General features: G+C 37.4%; 1 protein-coding gene across 1 annotated transcript in view; it reads left to right on the forward strand.

The window, feature by feature from the left end:
• LOC134535855 (tubulin polyglutamylase TTLL5) overlaps nt 1-24,892 on the forward strand; it is a 153,297-nt gene that overhangs the window by 94,535 nt on the left and 33,870 nt on the right. Inside the window, exons 4-5 of the mRNA XM_063375189.1 lie at nt 22,485-22,591; nt 23,940-24,153. Of these exons, the coding sequence (XP_063231259.1) occupies nt 22,485-22,591; nt 23,940-24,153 (321 nt within the window). The remainder of the gene's footprint in view (nt 1-22,484; nt 22,592-23,939; nt 24,154-24,892) is intronic.

Consider the following 24,892-nt stretch of genomic DNA (forward strand, 5'->3'; position numbering starts at 1 on the left):
GAACGCCGCGCGAGCTAACAGTGGCTACATACAACGTTTCATTCAACTCAAATGTCAAATAACGCGAAAAGTATGTTTGTCGTAATGGTAGCATTTTTTTACGCGTGTTTAGTAGTTCATAAGTAAAAAAAAAAAGATAAAATGGATTACTATGTTTTTGCTAAAAACACAAACTTTTACATGAAGTGGGAAAAGTGATATTACATCGTAATTTTCGAAGTCACGTGGATATTAAACGTTACATATCCTCCAAGGAACATGAAATTACCTTATTCTGCAAACAAATCTTGCCGAAGTTAAATATATTTTCCGAATCGATGTTATGTATTTTTTATAACTCGCATCTGTCAATGATAGTTGTAAAAGCTTTTCGAAATACATACATATTATGTACTATTTTTTTAAAAAAAGTGTTCGTGTTTTTATAACATGGAATAATCTCATTTGTAATTGTTTCACTTGTGTCATGGCAATGAGTTATCATGCAGGTAGCATATATTTTATTTGGACGTGGTATAAAAAGGCACTATACAGAAAATCGTTACATAATTCCACATTATAAAACATGTATTTATTTCACACGTAATTCATACATTTTGTTTCACACCAATATACAATGTTCATTATGTTATAAAAGACAAATAAATTTAAAAAGAGCACTATAAATTAAACCAACGTGGGCACGAGTTACTTCCAAGAAAGACAAATTTAAAAAAAAAAACTGTACGGTATAATAGACATTTTAAACACAAATATTTTTACATCACAAAAACCTTTTTCAAAACAGTTTGCAGAAAAGTCCAACAATCTTAAAAGTATGTAGATGGCCTTTAGAGAGGTATTTAAGAGAAACAAATGCTTAAATAGAAATAATTTTACAAATCCGATACAGTAAACGACAACAGATTATTTAAACAAGTTTAGTAGAATTACACACAAATTGGTTTTTACCTGTGACGCACAAAAAATGTACATAAGCTTTATATTTTTAACTAGACAGGCATTTATACTATTCGATTTAATGCACACACACTTTTAAAACAACAAAACACAGAATTTAATTCAGCTTACCACTGAAGCAAAATATTTTTATGGTCGCTATTATACATTTATTTCGTTTCTCCTTTTTGTTAGGACTTACCAGACAAGAAGTTTATGCATACCGAACACTCTTTTTATGAAATTCTCTTGTTTCTCATTTAAAAATTTTACAAAATTTCTCAATTGGCTGCCAAATGAATTAATTTCCTTCAAAAGTAACAGTTACGAACACCTCAGTATTTATTCACCTAAACAAGCAATGTCTTCTATAATTTTAAACACCATTGCTCACTTGAGCATTTAACCATTCTGGAAAACTTAACTCAGCTTTAAAATTTACATTATAGGTAAGACATTTTATTTTTTTACATATCCAAAATAATTACGGTAATGATTCTCTAGGTAGCCACTGAACGTGACCACACGGGCTATACTTTCTTATGCACTCGTAGGTGCTGGCATACTAAAAATGAAGGTTCATGAAAATGCTTGGCATGGTTAAACGTTCTAGAAACAATGAGCAAGAATAATTTCCAGTATGAAAGGTGATAGTTTATGAAGCAAAGTGAGCAGGCGACTTAGATTGATAAATCAAACAGGTCACTATAAAAATTAGTTTGAATGATTATCCAAGACCAACATTTTCTTGAAAGTTCTGCAAAAGCTTGAAAAATGTTCACGTTTAGTGTAATCAGGGTGTAATATTCGGTTTTGTTTTGGACGATCTTCGTTTTCCCATGCATTTTATCTTATGACTTCTGATAGCCTCTGTTATGTGCGGCGGATCCCGAATTTCCATATTTCTTGTGTGTCTAGGATCAACTAATTCCGGAAGAACGCATTGTGTGTAAAATAAAACGAGTTTTGGTTCCATTTTTTTCTTTCCAGAATGTGTCGTCTCTGAAAATTTCCAATAGGTACTTTTAATTTATTTTGGCTCGAAGTCCAGATGCCAAACAAGCAAATATCCCTTCTGGTTATGTGAAGTTGACCCTGGACTTGGTAGAAATATTCAGGATCTTTTTTAAATGAAATGACAGTAGGACTTTCTTCAGAATATTTCAAATACTTTATTTTGCCTTCTCGCATGGCTTCATTTATGTCCATTCCATATGCCGAAGCAGGACACTATTTCTACGAGACGACCTTCGCCAACAAGGCCATCGGGTGTTGCGGCAAGAAATGGGTGTTCTTGGTCAATAAAAAGACCAGCTTTACTTATATTAATTTTTTCCTGGTCTTCTAGCTATTTGATGACTATTTCTTCGGACTGCCTGCCATGTTGTACTGCTGGAACATTAAGTATGTCATGAGAGTATATTATGGCTCTTACTAGGTTCTAGCAGGTTGTTGTTGGCTTCAAATAGGTTCAAACGTTTTATTACAAAAATTCTAAATCAGCAATAAATGTTTGTTCTAAATACCTTTCTTTCCTGTTGAACACTGCTCATTTCATACGCCATTTTATTAAGTTTTCAACGATGTTGATGTTTTCTATGATGATGGTGTCAGACACTTCCGTGGACCAATGAAAAACACCGGCTTCCGTTTCCAGCAGTTGGATTGGTGGCTGAAGTTTGGCGTACGATTTGGTGACTGTCCTGCAAAGATTAAAACAAAATATATTTGTGACATGTTGAGTATCAAAATTCCAAAAGTAACGAAATTTCCTATTTTGGCTCTCATATTTGAGTACAATTTTATAGTTGTGTGTTCCGCTCAAAATGTTGATGAATTACTCTTTAAAGGTAGTGAAATATTCAGTTAATTCTATAATCCTGCCTATAAACTCTACCACTGTTCGCAAACTAATCAGTAAATGTGGGATATGATGTAAGAGAGTTTTATTGTACACTAATATGACAAGTCTAATTCCAGAATGTAGGTACAGCACGAGATACGGGCATACACATGCATGCACGTACAAACTTGCATACAAAGAAGTAACATTCAAAAAAAAGGAAAGGCTACGTGGAACAATAATAATTTATGTCATATATTTACTGAATGTTTTTTGTTTGCAGGAGAGCCATATTGTATATCGTCCTTTACTAGAAAGCCTACGAGGCGAAAATTTTTCGCACTCAATATTTTTTATAAGGAAACATGGACAATCACCCAATGACGCACTTGAATATTGCAACATACAGCAGTAAGGATTCCTGGCGTTTTTCCAGCTAGCGGCTACCACAAGTAACACAATAATTTGTTGATAGTCGAACGCATTTGTAAACTGAGACACGCTCAAACAAGGGAAATGAGGTGGGGGATGAAGAAACTGTCTTTTGGAACCGAACACAGTGAGTTATCAATAGCTTGCCTTCCATTCTCGCAATTATTCCCCCACCCTCATAACTTCACCCATACTGATTAATTTAATTATCTTTCGGCTTGTTTTATAATAGCACTAGTATTTTTCACGTCACATGAACTTTTCTTGGACTGAATAAATGCCCTATTAGTTCACTTTTTAAAATTACTAATTGAAATTGATAATCGATGACGTATGTATGGTCGTCAAGCCATAATAACTTCCTATGACTTGCATACAACAGTAATACCGAGTATCTAACTTTTCTTTAATCTGTCCGTAACACTAGGCCTATATATATTTTTTTCCAAGAACAAATCCATAGAAGTTCAATTACTGAACTGAAAATTATTTATATGAAAAATTTAAGCCTTTCATTAGACTCTGAACGTAATAAAATGCTAATTATAAATGTTATCGTTAAATACAGTTCGCAGTTTGTGTAGTATAAAACACTGGCTACTTACTCCTCATCAGGATTCAGAACCATATTTTCATTCCCTGCGTTGCTTGATCCTGGTAAAGAAAAATGAGCCGTCAAGTTAGCTGTTTGGGGATCAGTTATTGTGCTGTTGACTTCCTCTTGAACTGCACCATATTCTTCAACTCTTCGGATTTTTCTAAAAAATTAAATGCATTGTACAAACTAAGTTGTAAAATATGTTTCTTAAAATAGTTTTTAGCCGGTTTTGGAATTCTCCGGTGTTCTTTTACATTGATAAAAGAAAAATTAATATCGGTATCGCTATATCTTACCTTTGTTTCTGGTACTCAATCAGATCCGTTGGTCTTCTTTTCTTCCGTTTCGCACTTAAATAAAGTCGCCCTAACTTACCGATTAATTTGTCTTGCTTTTTTTCCATGCGTACCGACTAACAGATAATTGCGTCTTTTTTATATTATGCGAAAGCTCACAAACAGCATTAACGAACCATTGATCGAATCAGCAGACTTAAAAATCTTTTACAATGTAGTTTGCTACCGAGTGAAGATTCTTTTCAAGCTACTCGCCAAGGAAATCGTCTGTCCCATGATAGTCCAGGAAAGATATGAAAAAAACATGGACAAATTGCAAGAAAAGGTTTTTTTTACATCAAAATTCGCAGAAAAATTCATAGAATAACATATCCAAAATCCACCGAAATCCACTTTCTTTTGGTAACTTTTTTCCGGGTTTTGTCCCGGAAAAAACACGAAATAAAATAATAACTCAAAAACGGTGCATGTGATGACAAAACCTGTAGAGGCAAAAATTAAAGAAGATTAACTTTTCCATAACATATCCAAAGTTCAAGAAAATCAGCTTATAAATTCTGCTTCGTTTTCCGGGATTAGTCCCGGAAAAAATATTAAAAATGAAATAAATCGCAAATTGTGCACTTTACAGCATAATGGTTTAGGAAAAAGATAAAGTAAACAATGTTTATCATAATATATGAGAATTTAACACAGATCAACATTTAATTTTTTTTTGTTTTTCAGGAAATGTCCCGGTAAAAAGTTATCGAAAGCAAAAAAAAACGGAAATCGTGCACTGTACTTCAAAATAAATCGTGAATTAAATTATGGGCAAAAAAATTGCATTATATAATTGACCTTTATCAAATTGTGCTTAAAATTTGTGTACTATTGTCCTGGCTGGTATATGTAGTTACTATTTATACGATTGAATTCCCATTCCCTTGTACTGAGTGATTTTATGTATCCATGTGTTATAACTCTGCAAACGATAAAATATATAAAATTAAATTAAATATGTCATTGACGGAGGATATTTACTTCATCAGTTACCTTGGCCCCATACTGCAACATACAACGAGATCGCTCAGCTGTACGTGAGTTTCATCTTAAAAAATTATGGATTAGCAACTACTGTATTAGATGGATATGGGAAAACTCACAGTACTAAAGACACAGCACATATGAGAAGAACAAGAGGTAATGCATCACCCGTAGTTGAATTCACAGGAGAAATGCATCTATCACTCCGTAAAGATATGTTTCTTTTGAACGAGCGAAATAAAGGACAATTTGTAAGGTTATTAGCAATACATTTACGCGAAGCAGAATGTCCTGTTGTTGAAGCACCATGTGATGCAGATATTTACATTGTCCAAGAAGCTTTAAAATGTGCAAAATAACAGTTGACAATAGTTATAGGAACAGACACAGATTTACTTGTCCTTTTACTCTACTACTTTGGCTCACAAACACATAACTGTTTGTGTTTAAAAAGTGAACAAAGGCAGAAGAAAACATATCACATTAAGGAGCTAAAGCTGAAGCTCGGTGATGAAATTTGTAGTAATATTCTTTTCTGTCATGCATTCATGGGATGTGACACATCACACATCTATGGTATAGGAAAGGGGAAAACATTGGATCTGCTCCAGAATGACAGTGCCTTCAGGCAACTTGCGAAAGTATTTCAGATAGTATTCCCAGTGTGTCAAAAGAAGACACTGTAAAATCGGCAGAACAGCTGTAGTACGCCTGTACAATGGGTCAAGAAGTGACACACTCGACACTTTGCGTTGTAAAGTGTTTAGTGAGAATGCAGCTACTAGTTCCAAATGTGTACAACCAGAACAATTACCTCCAACTAGTGCTTCAGCTCGTTTCCATTTCTTAAGGGTTTTCTATCAGATACAAGAATGGAAGGGAATTAAGATGAATCCAGAAGAATGGGGATGGAGAAAATGTGGCTACCTTCTCTTGCCAATTTCGACAGACAAGCCAACAGTTCCGGAATGCCTTTTTAAGGTAATCAGGTGCACTTGCAAGGAAGATGGTTGCGGTGCATCCAACTGCAGTTCTAGGAAACACGGCATCTCATGTTCTTCGGCTTGTGGAAACTGTCATGGATCAACCTGTAAAAACCGTGAATTACCTCCCGAGGACTGCAATTACTGTGACGGCTTTTAAGGTAGGGTGTTCCTACATATCCATGCAAATTAGCCAGTTTTCCTAACCAAATACACAGATATTTAATGCTGTGACCTTTTAATATACCATTTTGTTCAGAAAAATATAATCTTTTCCAATATAGTTACAAATTTTCATTTTTCTCATCGAATAACTAGAAATTCGTCAATGAATTGCTTGTTTTTACCATTTTTTTAAATACATTTTGCGTCACGATTTCCAAAATATAAAACTATATTGGAAAAACTGCATTACTTTTCTCGTCAGATTAATACTCTGGAAGCTGTAGCTATCATAATTCTCGAGAAAATAGGCTAGTAGTGGACGCATGTATAACTGGTTTTAAAAAGGGGTATATACCACTCTTAAACAGGATGATTCTGTTAAATAACATTTCGAGCTTATATGTAGGTAATTTTCCGAATTGTTGGATCAGTTTGTTAACATTAATAGAAATATAAAATCACGTTAATGTTTGTTTAGGTAACCTATATTTTAAATTAAAGTACTTATGTATGTTACCTAATGCATGTTTATTCAGTATTGTGTGTTAGAGTGCATCCCAATGTGTGTATATTTTTCTATTTCTTCTCGATACAGGTCACTGGAAATCTTGTGTAAATTTAATTGTATGGTATGTTTTGTGAGAATGGACGTGTCGAATTTTTCTTTCAAACGATAAGCAGTTGAAATGAGTCTGATTTTGTTTTCTGGAATATAATTTTGGTAGATTTCAAAAACGTTTTAACACATCACTAACTGAAAAAAGGAATATAATTTAAGTGACTTTAAATATATATTATGGAAAATGAATATAGTTCGGATCTGACAATTTGACATGGGATACAATGCTTTCTGTTATTTTGCCTACATATTCAATACTTTTTCCGTGGCCGATCACAAAATAAAATCTATTTACCAGATTTCAGTGAATTTAGGATCTGGTAAAGGAAATCTTGTGTGCTTCTGTTTGTCCCACCGAAACTTTTTCAATACGATGTTCCGTTTTCGTTTTATTGAATTTTTAAAGATTTTCCAGGACGAGTCACAAAAAAAACTATACATATAAAAATATATACATTTATATATATGAGCAGATTTTGGTGAAATTAAATTATATTTAATACAAAAAAAGTCTTTAATTTTAGTCACGACTTTCTTTGACGTACGATACGTTTTCGATTTGTCCTTTTTTTTCCAGGAAATTTTCTGGAAAACCAAAAACCTATTTTGTGTTGATTTTTGTTAATTTGTAATATATTATGAAAATCGTTGTGTACTTTAACTTTGTCCTGAAACATTTTGCTGTAAAATGCGCTATTTTCAATTTATTTCAATATTTTAGGTTTTTCCGTGACGAATTCCAGAAAACAAAATAGTAGTTATTAGTGTATTTTTGTAAATTTTTTGTATGTTATGGTAAATTTGGCTCTCTTTAATTTTAGTGTCTCTACCTTTCTTCGTAGAACGCACCGTTTTCCAGTTATTAATTTATTCCGCATTTTTCCGGGACAAATCCCGGAAAAAACGTTACCAAAATAAAGTGGATTTCGGTGGATTTTGGATATGTTATTCTACAAATTTTTCTGCAAATTTTGATATAATAAAACCTTTTCTTGCAATTTGTCCGTAAATCGACCCCTTTTTCTCATAAAATGCCTGGACTATGAATCCTTCAGAGAAACGGTGTTGCTGTGTAGCGGGAGGAGGTTGAAGGGAGGAGGGAGGTTTATCACCGTTACAGATCAGCACTTCCCCTACAGCGGGCGACGTTGAGGCGTGTCAGTGTCATCCCCACCCTGCTCGTCTTCCCGGAGCTTGGCGTCAACCTTCACGTCGAGCAGCACAAGGCAGACACTGAAAATGCCAAATTAGCCAGTTTTCCTAACCAAATAAACTGATATTTAATGCGGTGACCTTATACTTTTAATATACCATTTTGTTCAGAAAAATATAATCTTTTCCAATATAGATTCAAATTTTAATTTTTCTCATCGAATAACTAGAAATTCGTCAACGAATTGCTTGTTTTTACCATTTTTTTAAATATATTTTGCGTCACGATTTCCAAAATATAAAACTATATTGGAAAAACTGCATTACTTTTCTCGTCAGATTAATAATCTGGAAGCTGTAGCTATCATAATTCTCGAGAAAATAGGCTAGTAGTGGACGCATGTATAACTGGTTTTAAAAAGGGGTATATACCACTCTTAAGTAAGCAATTAACAAAACGTTTTAGGGTCTTGTACTTTGAAACGCCGCGCCGTGAGGAAACAAACAGATGCTAAAATGAGTTAGTGAAATCAGCTGTTTTTTCTCGGGCGCCTCCTAACCCCTCCCACGCATCTCCCCGTTTCATTTTTCAATCGTTTCAATTTCACTTGTCTATTTATTTAACTGAAACTACATTAGCCTTGATTCGTGAGGTGTGTTGCAGTCTGTGATGACGTCGTCTGCGAAGCGCATAGCTCGACCTATGAAAGAAGGAAAGAAACAGGCGTCGTTGCCGGGTCGTTACCACAAAGCCGAAATACCACAACGCCGAACGTACAATAACGCCTAATACCATAACGCCGAATGCCAAATTGACCGCAACGCCGACAGCTAGAAAACTGCTGTGTACCACAACGCCGAAATACAGTAACGCCGAAAAATGTTGCTGCGGGGAGGGGGAGGGGGGGCACAGGAGCAAAATGAAAAACAACTGAATGAATTTGTGTGTGTTTATTAAATGTATCTTAACGCCGATATACCACAACCTAACCTAGGCTAGCCTAACCTAACCTAACCTAACCTAACCTAACCTAACCTTTGTGGCAGTCCTGCAATGACATTTTTCGGCGTTGTGGTATTTCGGCGTTGTGGTGCGTCCGCGTCGTTGCCCTTTCCTTGAAATATCCTCGGACTGCTGTATAATGTTAAGGATGGCCGAGGGGGGGGGGGGGGGGGGTAGCGAAGTGCTGTAACGATCCGTCGCGCTGGGGGTGACATCCTGTGGACACGCCACCCTTCATTTTCACGCCATACTGGTTTGCTTGCACGTCTTTTCACCTCGTGTATATATTCGCGAGAGAGGAAAAAATCTACCGTAATTTATTTTCCCTATCAATATCACTTTTTTTTTATGTGTAACATCTTAGCTCTCGGTATACAGTATTTTGGTCGGAATAATTTCGTGAACGGAACGAAAATCGCAAAGAACGGAAATGTGTAACCACGGTGCTGCCATCTGATGGCGGATGGCGCGAACCGGTGTTCACAAAGCCAAAGGGAAACTTTGTAGTAGGTATTAACTGTTTTATGAATTTCAACAAGATGGTCATTATTTTAATAAAATTCCTAGTCGAAAATCAGGTCCAAAGCCGGGGTTGAGTTTTTTTTCCAAGTCATTTTTGTATTTATTGGAGCCGTTTCATTATATAGTTTAAATTTTCGCTCTGCAAGTCATATTATTATTCGATAGTTGACGTAGCTGCTCCTGCAACGAATTCTAACGGCGGGTGCTGAAACTATGGTGTGATTCGCTTCACGAAATGTAACTGGGAACACAATTTGCGTTTATTTATCAGGCGTGGGGATTATTTTAAAGAATTCTACATTAAAGTTTGTGTCCGAGTTTCGTATTATTATTGTATTTGCAACATGAGATAACATGAATTTACTCGCCAGAGATATGCAACAATATTTAGAGCTTCGAGGAAAAAAAAACAGCTTCACTTGATATAGCGGAGAAATGAAGGTAAAATTGGTAATGCAAATATCTTGAATGCTTTCAAGAATTTACACCGGTAGTTTCGTGCAAAAAAAATATATATTCCGAAAACACGCTTTTTACCCATTTTCACAGGTTTAAAAAATACAGTTTACAAACTGCATCCGGACAAAAGAACCGCGCGTCCGCCCTCAGCGTTTTAAATGTATTTTTTCGCGAACAGACGTCGCTCGGAGCAGTTTTAAAATCGCGTGGATTCTTCTGAAGCTCTGCACACCCAGGGACAGTCAGGGGGCGGTCCGTGGGTCCGGACCCATTAGAAGACAGCAACTTAGCTACACAAGGAAAGATTGTTGTAATACTTACTGGGCTAAAATAGTGTATTTCCTCCCCATTTTAGCCCGACAAGTCTCATACACAGAAGCGGTAGGAATAGTATTACCAAGTAGTCCGCGTTTAGTACCATTTGCCCACGTGTTACTGCAAGCGTGTCTTTCATACTAACGGGGCATGTGTGTTTTACAAGCAGTTGACTTGAGAACAAAGTATTAAGAACAATTTAAAAAAAAAACATGCATTTTTCAGTTTTTATTTCTCAAGCAAAATCACGTGTAAACGTTGGAGTTCCAAAGATTTCAGTGTTAGATAAATTTTCTTTTAAAATTAGATTATATAGAAAACTTACTCGTAAAAATTACTGTAATATATTGTACCGGACCCCTATCACAAGATCCTGGCCACGGCGTGTTTTACAAGCAATTGACTTGAGCACAGAGTATTAAAACAAAATTAACATAAAAATGAACTACATATAGATTGTTCGGTTTTCATTTCTCGAGCGAAATCACGTGTAAACGTTGGAGTTCCTAAGATTTCATTGCCAGATAAATTTTCTTTGAAAATTCAATTATATAGATAACATCACAGAATCCTGTGGCCACGGCCTGGAACACTGCCGTGTGCCCGAGGAGGTGGGGGGGGGGGGGTGACAGGGGTAGCCGGGGCGTTGGCCGATGGGAAGCCTAAGATGTCCATCAAGTTCTGTCCCTGCCCGAACACGCCCGAATATTCACCTTCGGTCAACCTTTGGTTTATTTTTATATATTTATATTTCTCTGTTTATTTTAATGTAGCTATACTAACCTAACTAACCGTCCATAGTGTGTTAAAGTGTTTTAATGTAGCTAACCTGACCGACCACTTTTAATATTTGAATTCATTTTTTTTCCTGCGCAAAAATAAAACTGATCCCGAGGTTGGCCGAAGGTGAGAATATTCGGGCGTGTTCGGGCAAGGACAGAACTTGATGGACATTAGGCTTTCCTTGGCCGACAGCAGCGTCTTGCTTGCTAGCAACCACCGTGCAGTCCCGCGCCTTCAGCGGACAGATGCGTTGTGGTCAGTGGCGTAGCCAGGGGGTGGGGGGGTTGAGGGGTTCAACCCCCCCCCCCTTTAACACCAAATCTTTAATTAATTTCTTATTCATCACTCAAACAAATTTCATAGTAAGATTAATAAAAATTTTAACCATTACAATATTTAAATTTAAGTACCGAAAACTGCTAAAATAGCACTATTTTACACCTTAAAAATCCACATTTTCCCGGGGGAGGACCCCCAGACCCCCCGCTCTAATACGGGGGGGGGGGGGGGGTGGTCATACACAAATCCTGGCTACGCCACTGATTGTGGGGGTCGAGGAAGGTGCGAAGCCGAGCAGGCGGGGCGGGGCGGGGCGGGGCGCGGCCTCGGCGGATCGTAATGTAATCCCGGGGGCGCGCGGGAGGACGCAGATGATGCACGTGTTGCGAATCAGGGCGCGTCTGCCGCCGGCAGAGCGGTATTTGGAGCGCGGCGCCGAGCAGTCGCGTAGCCGCAGCGCGCGAGCCGCGGGACCTCGCCTCGCGGTGCGCGGCGTTTCGGCATGGCGGACCCCCGGGTCCAGGACCTGTTTATTGAAGTTGTACTGCTAATGAGACTTCCAACAAGGTTGCGTTAAACGCTTAACGCTACCATGGAGAATAACGCTACCCAGGGCCGGCGCGTCCATACAGGCGAACCAGGCAACCGCCTGGGGCGCCAAGTAGCTGGGGGCGGCGCAGCACGACACACAACAGCTGATACAATATGTTTAACGATTATTGAAACTAGATGAAAATGGGTTTTTGTAACAGTTTATGATTTGTAATAAGTAAAAAAAAAAAACCTGCTTACATTTAATTGTTGGCAAAATCTTAGGCTTACGTGATGTATTTTGAGGCAAGAAAAAAAATTTTTTGTGGTGTCGGGGGGGGGGGGGGGGGGCATTAAGGCTTTTCGCCTAGGGCGCCAATTTACCTTGCACCGGCCCTGACGCTACCATGGAGAATTATTTGCATGCAATTAAAAACTATTTTTTAATGATGCCAAAGAAGTATAACTCCTCACGCGCGTACCTAAGTACACGCACTTTTTTTTTTAATGTTTAACTATTATAATTTATTACAAACTAGGAAAAACATATTGAATATTTTATAAATAAAGCTTAGTTTGGAATTATGAGATAGTAACCATAATTATACCCTGTATATTCAGGTTAAATAACATTCTAAAAACGAGTGTAGGTAAGAAATAACCACGCCATTATAATGTAGCACGTGACGAGACTGAAAAATTGCAGGGGGGGGGGGGGGGTCGTCTCCGATCCCGGGTCCAGGGCCCGTAATCGAAGGTTGGAGGCCATGCATTAGTGATTTCGTGAACGGGCATGGTGCTGCTGCCTTCTGTGGCGGATGGCGCGAACAAAGCCAAAGTTAAACTTGATAGTAAACTGTTTAATGAATTTCAACAAGTTGTTCAAAGCAGGGGTTTTAGTTGTTTTTTTTTTTTTTTTACTTTACGTCTAATAAATCGATGAACGCCGGCTGCACGCACGAAAAAGTGTCCCGTTACGCACATTATCCCGTTACGCTCATTGTACGCTTGCGCCGCATCTATATCTCTTACATTCGATTGGAACAACCATCGATTTGACTTTTTCGAGGCACATTAAACTTGAAACACTCCCATTCGTTTCCTACTTTTCCTATCATCGTCCTATCCTTAACAGAATAACACAGATGGGAAGAAGTTAAAAAGCAAACATGTATAAAAGTTACAGTTAAAATAATCTGTTCGTTAAAGTAATAAACATATTTGAATTAATGAGTGCAAATAAAAGTAAATTTATCAATTAAATTGTAGATTTCATTTCACTCATTCTTTGTATCCATACAAAATAGTGATAATGCAATAAAAATTATTCAATTTTATTCATAAAAGTATGCAATCATTTCATCAATGTTTTGTTATGACGTTGTCACGTTAAACTATCGTCCGTAAACCGACTTTACAGACAACCAATTTTTTTTTCCAAGTCTTATTCGCTTTCATCAGACCCGTTTCATTATATAGTTTTAACCTTTCGCTCGGCAGATCGAATGATTCGATAGTTGACGACGTATTCTAGCGGCGGGTGCGGAAACTACGTGTGATTCGCGTCGGGAAAGGTAATTGAAAAACACAATGCGTGTGTTTTACTCACGCTCGGCATTATTTTTAAAAATTCCACGTTAGATTTGCGTGTCCGAGATTCGTAATGTAAGTGTGTTTGTAACATCAGAACAATTGAATCTGCTTGTCATCAAGGATTGACGTTCCACATCTCTGGCGAGTACTGAAGACTTGCTCACTTTTTTTTGTTTTGTTTGGGGAGACTAAAAAAGAACAAAAAATTTAAAATACGTAATCTAAGAAACCTTACATTAGTATTGACACTAACACACTGCCAGTGGCGTAGCCAGTATTTGTGTATGGGGGGTGTTAAAAAGTATGCCGCCCCCCCCCCCCCCCCCCCCCCCGTATTAAAGCGGCTGGTCCGGGGGTCCTCCCCCGGGAAAATTTGGATTTTAAGGTGTAAAATAGTGCTATTTTAGCAGTTTTCGGTACTTAAATTTAAATATTGTAATGGTAAAACTTTTATTAATTTTAATATGAAATTTGTTTGAGTGATGAATAAGAAATTCATTCAAGATTTGGTGCTAAACACCTCCCCCCCTTCCTGGTTACGCCCCTGCACAATGCCACATGGGTCTTCAGTAGTAGCCGTAGGCAGGTGTTGTAACAGCTCACCTTGAATTACCCAAAATAACATACTGCCTTCACTCTTCGTGGTGGGGGGAATAGGGGTAAGGTATTCCCTCTATCTCCCTCCCCAAGTTAAGATCGACACTGTAAAACAGGTAAGATAAATTAATTGAATATAATGGTGTCAGTGAAACTATTATACGAAGCGACAAGGTTTACGGTTGTTGTAGAACTTTAACTAAAATTATTCTAAACCCTTAGTGTTCTGTCTTTCGTTATTAATTAACCCGTATTTTCAGGAGAGTGAAAATGGCTTAAACGCGTGTTTTCAGAATAATTTTTGATCATGAAACACCCGGTACAGATTCTTGAAAGCACTCAAGGAACTTTCGCTACGCCCTTTTTTTTATCTTCATTTCTCCGCCATAATGCTATGGTTACCGCTCAAATCTCATAGTTTCCATATGCATGACGAGAAGACTGCGCGCCAGTCCACACAGCCTTGCGCTTAGAGGCGATACCGCGCTAGAAGCACCAGCGAGCAATCGCAGTTATCACCCCGCCGCACCACCAACACCCCTGACTATATGGACCCGCTGTTTGGTTGTGACATTCTCACGTTTTGCTATACATATGTGTGCATACACACACATACATATATATATAAGTATAAAGCATTGCATATTACCAAGTAAGTTTACGTAATTGTTATGTCTGGCAATATTTGTGTAAAACACATTAAACACACTTTCCTGAAGTATTTCCGAAGTATATTTCTGAATTAATTTATTGAAAAGGAATACTGGCATACCTTCCGCCTTACCCTACGACTTCTTTTTTTTTTTTTTTAATTAACTAATGCTGCTTTAACGAATTGGCAACCAGTAGCGGATCCAGAGGGGGGGCTAAGGGGCTCAAGCCCCCCCCCCCCTCCAAAAGCATCTGGGTCCACTATTGTTTTAGTGTTTGCCTTGATAAAGCCTAGCCTCAGCTGGGTCAAGCCCCTCCCAAACCAAAATCCTGGATCCCCCACTGATGGCAACGCTTTGCGTGCGGACTTGAAACAACCAGACATACCCGTGAAGTATCGAGACGACTGTGTTCAACAGGAGAATGGAGGCAAACAGCGTTATTTTACGACTTACGTGAGCGCGACCTAGGAGTCGGTATGGAGGGTTGCCAGTCGGGCCTGCCAATGTGTCTTCTAATGCACGCGGCTATTTTTGGCTGGACGCCACTCGAACGGCAGCGCCTTTCAGAGAAGATTTTCAAAGTTGACCCACTTTCCTGCCATCCCAAGGCTGCAGCCTGAATCACTTCGCCCTTGTACGCCCATAATACGTTGGACATGGAATGATGCCTAATGTGTATTGTAATACTCCGCTTGGATTAAAAATGCAAATCCTATTCGGAGAGATGAACTGACAATATCCCTCAATTTGTATTGATTTTGCGTGGAGTAGATAGAAATATACCTGAAAACTACTGTGTATATCTTATGTGCAGTTATTAGTTACACAGTACGAGGAATTAACATGTGCCGCATCTGTTCATGCACTCTGAAGTGGTGAGAGTTTTTTTTAAGGGGAAAATGTTGAATCAATAAAGGTGTTGGTGAATGGTATGTTATTGTTACGATTGGGGGAAACGGGTTCTTAAGGATAGCCCAACTAATTTTATACAGTTTTATTTGCTGCTAATATTTACATTAATAATTAAATCATCACAATTAATGTATGTTCACAAGTATCACTAAGTATCTGTCCAGTCCACACTCCTCACTGGAGCTAGGCTCAACAGTGGTTCGCCCCTTACCTCGCACCTATCACACACAATCTCGCACTGCTCGCCGAACATGCACCTAACTCTCTCACCTGTTGGAACTCCCGCGTAGGCCGGCGTCGCCGCTTTTATACCCATTGTCCGTCCTTCTGGAACTGACTGAAGTGGTTGTGACGTGTCGCGTCATCCCGGGCCGACCCGACGCTCGAAGCATCCAGAACAGCAGCGCAGTATTCACGCCACTCCACGCGGTGGTCTCAGCAAGCCCGCGGGATTCCCAGGTCGCTGAGTGATGGATGACAGCGCCGAGGAAGGTGTCCGCGGTGGCAGGGGGTGGCGAGGCCTGGCCGCCCTAATCCCCGAAGGTATGCGCGCGTGACGTCAGTGGCCGTACGGAGCCGCCAGGCCGCTGAGGCGTCGCGGCCTTGTCTCCCGCGTTCGTAACAATATAATAAATGTGTTAGAAGGCAGTACCCATTGGTAATTGTTCCTTGTGCGTATCTGGTTGTATTTTAACATTAACCCTGCAGGACTCAGGTGGGGTCTGGCAGACCCCAGGCTAAATGTTTTCTGAAGCTACCACTATGTTGCGCGCGCGTCTGCCTTGTGGCTCCAGGTACCTTCAAGATTGGGAGGGTAGATAATGCTGCCACCACGATTGACAGTTTCCGTTTAGTCGTTTGCCTGTGAGGACCTACGAAAGTCGCCTGGGGTCCTACAGACCCCACCTGAGTTCTCACGGTATTTTCTCATGTCAACAAGGTAAGTAAATAAACAAATTTACCCTGCAACAGCCATGTAATTCTGTAAAATGTAAGACGTTTTTTTATGTGTGTCAAATTTTATTGTGATATTTTTTATCTTTAGATGACATGCCCATGGAAAGCTGAACAGGAGCGATTACATAAACTCCTGCGTGAAGTGGAAGAGGAATTGGAAGCAGAAGACGGATCATCAGGTAGCCCTGGAGGACAAGATAATGCGGCATTTCCTGAAGATGAGGATCAAGAAGAAGACAATGTAAGTGAAAGTGAACATGAGACTGGAACAGAAGAGGACGCTGACACGTCAGATGAGAGCTCAGAAGTGGATTCAGGTAATGCTAATAATAAGTATTACGTAGGACGAGATAAGATAACAAAATGGAGACAGAATGCATCATCAGCTACATGCCGTACTAGGAGCCATAATATAGTAAGCAAATTACCAGGAGTGCGTGGATCAGCTCGAAATGCTTTGACAGTAATGGATGCACTATTTTTGTTTTTCACATCGGACATGTTGGAGAACATTGTTGAAAACACTAACGAGCGTATACGAAAAGTAAGTGCTTCGTATTCTGATAAGCAGCGGGTAAGGGAAACTGAGATAACAGAATTACTAGCCGTCATGGGTTTACTCTATTTAGCTGGAGTTTTCAAATCTGGAAGGCAAAATCTAAGGGATTTGTGGGCGGAAGATGGCACTGGCATAGAGATTTTCAGACTTACGATGTCACTCTTTCGATTCAAGTTTCTCCTACAGTGCCTTCGGTTCGATGATGCAGGTACACGTGAAGAAAGGGCAAAAACTGATAAGATTGCAGCTATTAGAGACTTCTTTGAAGCGTTTGTAAAAAACTGCATAAATAATTACTCGCTTGGTGCTTATGTGACAATCGACGAAAAACTGGAAGCATTCAGGGGACGTGCTAGTTTTAGACAATACATTCCAAGTAAACCGTCTAAATATGGCATCAGAATATATGCCCTTGTAGATGCAAGGATGTATTACACAAATAACCTAGAAATTTATGTGGGAAATCAACCAGAAGGCCCATACAAGTTGAGTAACTCACCTCATGATGTTGTTATTAGAATGGTAGCCCCAATTTCCGGGTCAGGACGAAATGTAACAACAGACAATTGGTTTACTAGCTATCCTCTAGCAATAAGTTTGCTGCAGGATCATAAACTTACACTCCTAGGAACGATACGCAAGAACAAGAGGGAAATACCTCCTGAATTTTCAGAAACGAAAGGAAAACCCATTGGTTCGAGTCTTTTTGGTTTCTGCAAAGATGTCACCTTAGTATCTCATGTTCCTAAGAAAGGAAAAGTTGTAATTTTATTATCTACAATGCATCACGATGCAAAAATTGATGAGAGCACTGGCCAGAAAAAAAAACCAGAAATAATAACTGACTACAATCTCACAAAGGGAGGAGTAGACATGGTAGATCAACTATCATCTCTATATGATGTGTCTCGCAACAGCAGGCGGTGGCCACTGACAGTATTTTTTGCTCTAATGAATGTTGCTGGAATAAATTCCCAAATCATTTTTCAGAGCAATTCAAAGAGCGAGATGAACAGGAGAACTTATTTGAAAACACTAGGACTTGAACTCGTCAAGAAATGCAGTACCGAAAGACACCAAGTCCCTTGTCTTAGAAGAGAGCTGCAGGCAAAATTAAAACCTGTAAAACATGATGATAAGGATACTCAGCCTCCTACAAAACTATCTAGACGCTCACGGTGCACTGTGTGTCCACGGTCAAAAGACAGGAAGACAAACGTGCAGTGTGTGCACTGCAAAAGTCACATTTGTACTGACCACATTGTTCCATTTTGCAGGAATTGTGCACCTGAAACTACAGAGGACAGCAACTGAATCCAGAGATTTAAATATCAGAAATGACAGTCTACAATAATGTTTATTAATTTATTTTATTTAATACAGCTTGCTTTTCGTTTTGAATATTTTTTGTCAAAGTATTGTGAAATGATATGATTTTCATTCATAAAAATAGTGTTTTGTATTGATTTATGTTAAATTCTGTGTATTCACATTAAATCTTAATATTTTGCTATAAAAGTGATTACCGAACGTCAGATAACAAATATTAATGGTCGGTTTTAAATTATGTCATTTCATAAAATATATATACAAAAATGTTTTTGGGGTCTCTCAGACCCCACCTGAGTCTTGGCGTAAAACCTTGGCACCTGAGTCCTGCAGGGTTAAACATGAAAATAAAGAAAGGAATTTAGTTTTTTTGTTATGCAAAGCTGTATAATTACCTAAATTTACTTCATTTTGAAAATGTGTATAAAACTTTGAGTTACATTATTCACGGGAGCAATTGTTCTGTGAAACGATACCAATTGTATTTGAACGTAAAATAATTACAATACAGTGAGCAGTTAAGTGGAGAGGATCCGCTCGCTTTTAGCTAGGACCACAAAGCAAGGAGGATAGATAGTCGCAACTCAGTGTTTTAACTATCGCTCTTATTTTCATTGAAAATCAACTAATTGTGCGGTATTTATCGGCAACATATCAGCCTAACAATCGTTAACTTTTCAAAATAAAATGTTGGCTTCCTTGATTTTTTTTTTTTTTTTGTTTTTGTCGTTCGTTGCTGAGAATATTCACCATGAATGTTTCATACTATCTACTTTCCAATACGGAGTAACCAAAACACTATTTTAAAGTGCTTTATATTTTGTTTCAAAACTTAAAAACTGCATAGCCGCAAAGTAAAAGTGTTGAAAATCATAAGTTTAGTTTCAATTGCAAAAAAAAAAAAAACACGAGCACACACATGCACACGTGGGCATGGCCGCCATACTTATTTCATTGATACCAAAATAATTCAACCTTGTCAAAAATGTTCCAAAGTACATATAATATTTGTTATACTCAATACGCCACTCCGTTAATACACCATTCCATAAATTCTGAACTAATAATGTCTATAAAATTGCTTTTTTTTTATTTAAGTCATTATGTTTAGTAGATTTCTGTTTTCTTTATATTAAAAAAATAATTTTTGATCGCATTTCACAACCGCACAAAATTTTTAGTGGCCCTATTCCGCGTATTTAGTTGCGTCTCCCTGGCTACGGCCACACAGGGCGCGTGCGTGCTATGATTCGCGATGTAAAGAATAGCCAGCTGCATCTCAGGTGTCACTGGCCAAACAAAGCCGTGTTCGCTGTTTGCGACGTCACCGGGTGTTGGGTTCTCGGCCATTTTTCCAAAACGTCGCTGACTTCGCGCATGCGCAGATGTTTTCGCGCGGAATTGTGTTGTACTTCTGCGTTTCCGTGCTTTAAATGGTAAAGTCGGTGGCAAAATAAAATATCCCAAGTTTTTAAAAAAAATAAATTTATGGAAGAATATAGAAGGCAGGATATGCAGGACACTGCCTGTGATTTTATTCCAAGGGAATGGTATCAGACTGAGTTCAGTTTATCCTGAAATAATCCATAAATTTGGTTTCGTCCAGACAAGCAACTGCTTCGTCGAATGATGAAATTCTCCAAATTAATTTTATTTTTAAATTAAATTCATGAACTCATTTCTTTTTTTTAACGTTTACCTACTGTGAGAGCCAGCAGAATATCATCGTCGTCGGAAACGTCCGACATCGCGAACTAGACCATCCTGTCTTGGCCACCTGGGCGCAGCGAACATGGCGAAGCTAGCTCTCTGTATGGCCTCGGCTTTTCTCCCACACGGTGACGTCACGGGGTAGCAACAGCTGCAGCACACTGACCTCGATGCGGCGTCGCTGCAGGTGCTAGCACATCCGTCCTTTCCAACCAGTCCCCAACTGCTCTAACAAATCCTTATCGAGTTGTTATGTCCGTGGTGTGCCGGCTTCTGACGCTAGAGTACGTTATGTTTACAACCAGAATCGGTTCCAGCCTCCCGCGTCGTAGCTTTTCATTAACAACATCATTTTCCTTGTGCGCATGTTTTTTTCTGGGACAAATATGGACAACGCTGGGAAAAGGAAACAATTTGTTATTATCGTGTAATTGAAAGTGCTGGTCAATAGCTTTCGATTTTCAATTGAGTTTTCATGGTTTTTTATTTTCAAAAAACTTTCAAAGATTTTATTTCCTCGTAGGATTTTGATCATTAGCATTAATAAAACTAACCAGAGTATAATTTATAATAGCAAATTTTTTTTAATAAATTGGTGAAACCAGTGTCAGTTGGCTTGAAAATGGTGTTTTGAAGATGATATAATTTTTTTTAATTTTATGGAGAGGGCCTCTTTGTGGGGGTATTCCATAACCTCCTCCCACCCCGGTTGGGGGGGAGAGGGGGGGGGGGGTAACCCCAGTAAGTTCCCTCTCCAAAATTTAGGGTCCTGGAAATTCAAGAGCTGCCACTATTTATTATTCATCTTCAGGTCATGAAACTGACAGTCCCAAAATAAACATTAGTGGTGCTTTAAGTCACGAAACTTATAATATTGTATCAGCCTTTTGCTAACTTTCATTTTGTACATTACCATACATTGCTGTAGGCTATTCACTGAAGTCAGTGGAAATTATTCAGGAAAGTTTTTTACTCTATAACATTAAATATGTCACATTTATGAGACTAGTAAATATATTTTTATTGTTTTATTTTTCTTTATGTAAAAATGGCCCTGTGATAACAAAACAGTATGAAAATTTTCTTCAAAGGTCCTGAAAATTTTTTGACATTTGTTCACTAGGTATTCATAGACTCCCTCTACTACATCACGAATTAGCAAACTGAATATCTACAAACTGTGCACATCATTCAACAGAAGAATGATAGTTTTAAGATGTTATGCATGTCGTTGACACTTAATTTTAACCCTCAACATGGCCATGATAAAACATTTTCAATCATCTACATCGTAGACCATATATGACCATATACATAAATAAAACCAGATTAGGTATTTGCATCTAACTACATATACTGCAGACGTTCTTTTAATACATATACTTTTCTCAGCTGCTATTAGCTTGAAGAATTTTGATACCCATTCACTAAGGATACTTATTCCATTGCATCAAGCTGTGTAAACATTTTTAAAGCATGATGTGAAATATTTCTGTGTAATTTTTTTTGTGCCGTTTAGAATTCTAAATCACATCCGGGGTTTTATCCTCACTTTTTTGGACAAATCATTCTGTTCTCAGGAATGGTTTGTATGTAAACTGATAGAACTTGCCCCAGTTATTCACTTACATAATTTAATAATATTTTGTCTAAAAAATATGCAATAGTTTAAATGGTACCAGAAATTTCCTTTCACGAAAAAAAGTTTATTCAATCTGACAGAGGAACTGTTTAAGGCATATCCAGCAATGCTGTAGTCTATGAACAACAAAATGTTTTATTTGGTTGTGATATTTTACTCCTCCTTATTTATCATCATTGAGTCTGTGTAATTATTTTGCAGACTAATAAAAAAGCATTTGGGTTTTAATCCGGTTACATTGTTTTTTATTAAATTTTGTTTTTGATAGACTAGGAATGTTATACTGATAATTATAATTTACTTTCAAGTTATGATTTCATTATTTTGCACAGTTATTGATAATTATGCATTAAAATATGTGGATTAAAAACTATATACCATTTGTGACTTATTGAAGGTACTTAAGTGTCAGCCATTAACACACATGTTTTTAATTTCCAATTAGACCTATCAGAAAATGAATTATTTTTGATGACAAATATTCTACATATTAATGTATGTTCAAATATGTTATGCTAAATCATTTAGATAGTATATTGTAGCTTGTATGAATTTGAGTTCATGAAGTGGTACTCTTTTTAATGTAGGTTCGTCCCAATATCCCGGACTTCAACTTGCTGTGGACGGGAACGCATCCAAAGCCTCATCTTCTCAAATCAATGATGTCTTATCAACGAGTAAATCACTTTCCCAGGTAACATATTTGGCGTTTTGGATGTGTCCAAATCCAAGTACACTGTTGTGTCCGGTCATCCCTGCCCTTGTTATACTAGAGCAATTCATGTGTGTATAATTTTTGGTATTAATTTTTTTTATAAACAATTTTTATTTCGACAATTTTTTTTAGCTGAAATTAGTTATTTTTTACACTTATTTAATAACAAAAATTTGTGGCAACTTTCTATTAAATTATAAATTTGTTTTCTAAGTTATGATAAGTATATTTACTAACACAAATTAATGGCAATTTTCTATAAAATTCGAAATTTGTTTAATAAGTTGCGATAAGTATACAGAATAAGTCTGAATTTGATTGACGAATTTCAGCTGCAAGTTCATCACCACAAAATAATTTTAAAATATCAATATCACTTATGGTCTAAGTACTTTCCAAGACTGGTATATGTCTTTGAAATTGGGACTAAACAATATTTATATTGTAAATAATAGAGAACGTACTTAAGATGGAACACTGAGCATCTGGAATATGTTTAATGTAAAGAATTTTTACAACCACCACAAATTTTGTTGCTGTCATAAAATTATTTCATTAAAATAATTGGAGTAACACCTTTACTTTCCACTTATTTTCGTGGCATGTAGCTATCCTCCATTATTCCAATAAAATAATTTTGCTACATTGACCCAAGTTGCAGTGATTGTAGAATTTAATTCAATTGAAAATATTCCAGATGTTGGTGAGCCATCTTAAAAATTTCTCTGTTATATACAATAAAAGTGTTGTTTTAGTTCCAAAGACGTGTACCAACCTTGGGAAGCACTTCAGACCATAAGTCGTATAGATTTTTTTTTACTTATTTTGTCGTGACAAACCTGCAGCCAAAGTTTGCCGGTTGAATTCACACTTATCCTGAATATGCACATATATTTAATGTTTAAACTATCTTGACTTTCAAGGTTGAATCACATTGTAGTGGTAGATTGTACCAACGTTTTACCCTGCATTGCAGCAGGCAACATCAAGGTTCATTTTGTTGGAATATTTATTTTCCCACAATTTGTTAATACCAGTTAAAATATATGATTAAAATGATTTAATAAGCCTTTAACCACTTAAATGTTCTATCAAACGTAATCTAAAAAACACTTTTTAAAATGGCTATGTTTCCTTACTTGGAAATACACAAGACGTACAGATTCTTTACTTGTCTACCTCTATACTTTACTTGCACTTCATTCAGCCTTTGTGATGTCACTTAAAGGGACAAGTACGTACAAGTTTATACTTCAGGTGAATTCTGGCACTGCTTTTATATGGGGTAAGCTGCAAGGAATGAGCTGTTGTTTCTTTATCTTCTTAGGTCCTTTGAGCTGACTCGGAAGGATCGCCTCTACAAGAACATACAGAAGATGCAGCTGACAAAGGGCGCAAAGCATTTTGATTTCATCCCGCAGACGTTTGTCATGCCCATGGACTTCAGGGAGTTCTGCACCAACCACTATCGCATGCGAGGCCCATGGATCGTAAAACCTGTTGCGTCGTCCAGGGGTCGGGGGATTTATATTGTGAACTCTGTGAGTATCTCGTTCGAGGAAGTTTGTGAATTTATATTTGACATGAATGTCTATATTTTTTTTATTCCTTAAGTTTTAAAATGAAAAAAAAAACTGATGTGTAAACTTTTTTAAATTTTTGAATAATTCTCTAATGTTGCAGAGAATTGTGGGCACCTGGCACCTGCTATAAAATATAACTCAATGGTTTTGAAAATTACATAATTTACTGCATCAATGTTGGTAACAAGTTTGTGTTGTAATGGTTGGTTGTAAATTTTTTTGTTTCAAATTCAGTTTTGCATTATTTTCTTTCCTTTTACAGTTTATCAAAAATACAATCATAAAATTGAGTCAGTTATCTCTATTATTTTTTTTCGCAGTATGGGCCTGATAATCAAATTTAAGAGCAAATGTTTCTTTTTCCTCACCTACCTCCAGTTTGTTTTCTTGTCTCTGAATCAACCAAGGGAAGTGTTGGGCTTGCGTTCGAAAGGCTTCATTCTGATTTCTGTTTTGCAGGCAAATACTTCCATGTTGTGGGCCGTGGCTAGTGTTTGGTAAAAACAGTGTTCATAAATTAATTTTTTTAAGAATTTTTATTACACAAAATCTCATTTTGTAGCAAAATGGTTTTTTAAAATAGCATTATATAGTACACTTAAGCACATTTCTTTTTTTAAGTTTTTTAATTAATCTCCAAAGCCTCTGAGAGTTATTTCTCATCTTCCTAGCTTAATCAAGAACTTTTCCAAGTACT

The sequence above is a fragment of the Bacillus rossius genome, chromosome 10 (assembly GCF_032445375.1).
Source record: "Bacillus rossius redtenbacheri isolate Brsri chromosome 10, Brsri_v3, whole genome shotgun sequence".
Lineage (NCBI taxonomy): Eukaryota > Metazoa > Arthropoda > Insecta > Phasmatodea > Bacillidae > Bacillus > Bacillus rossius.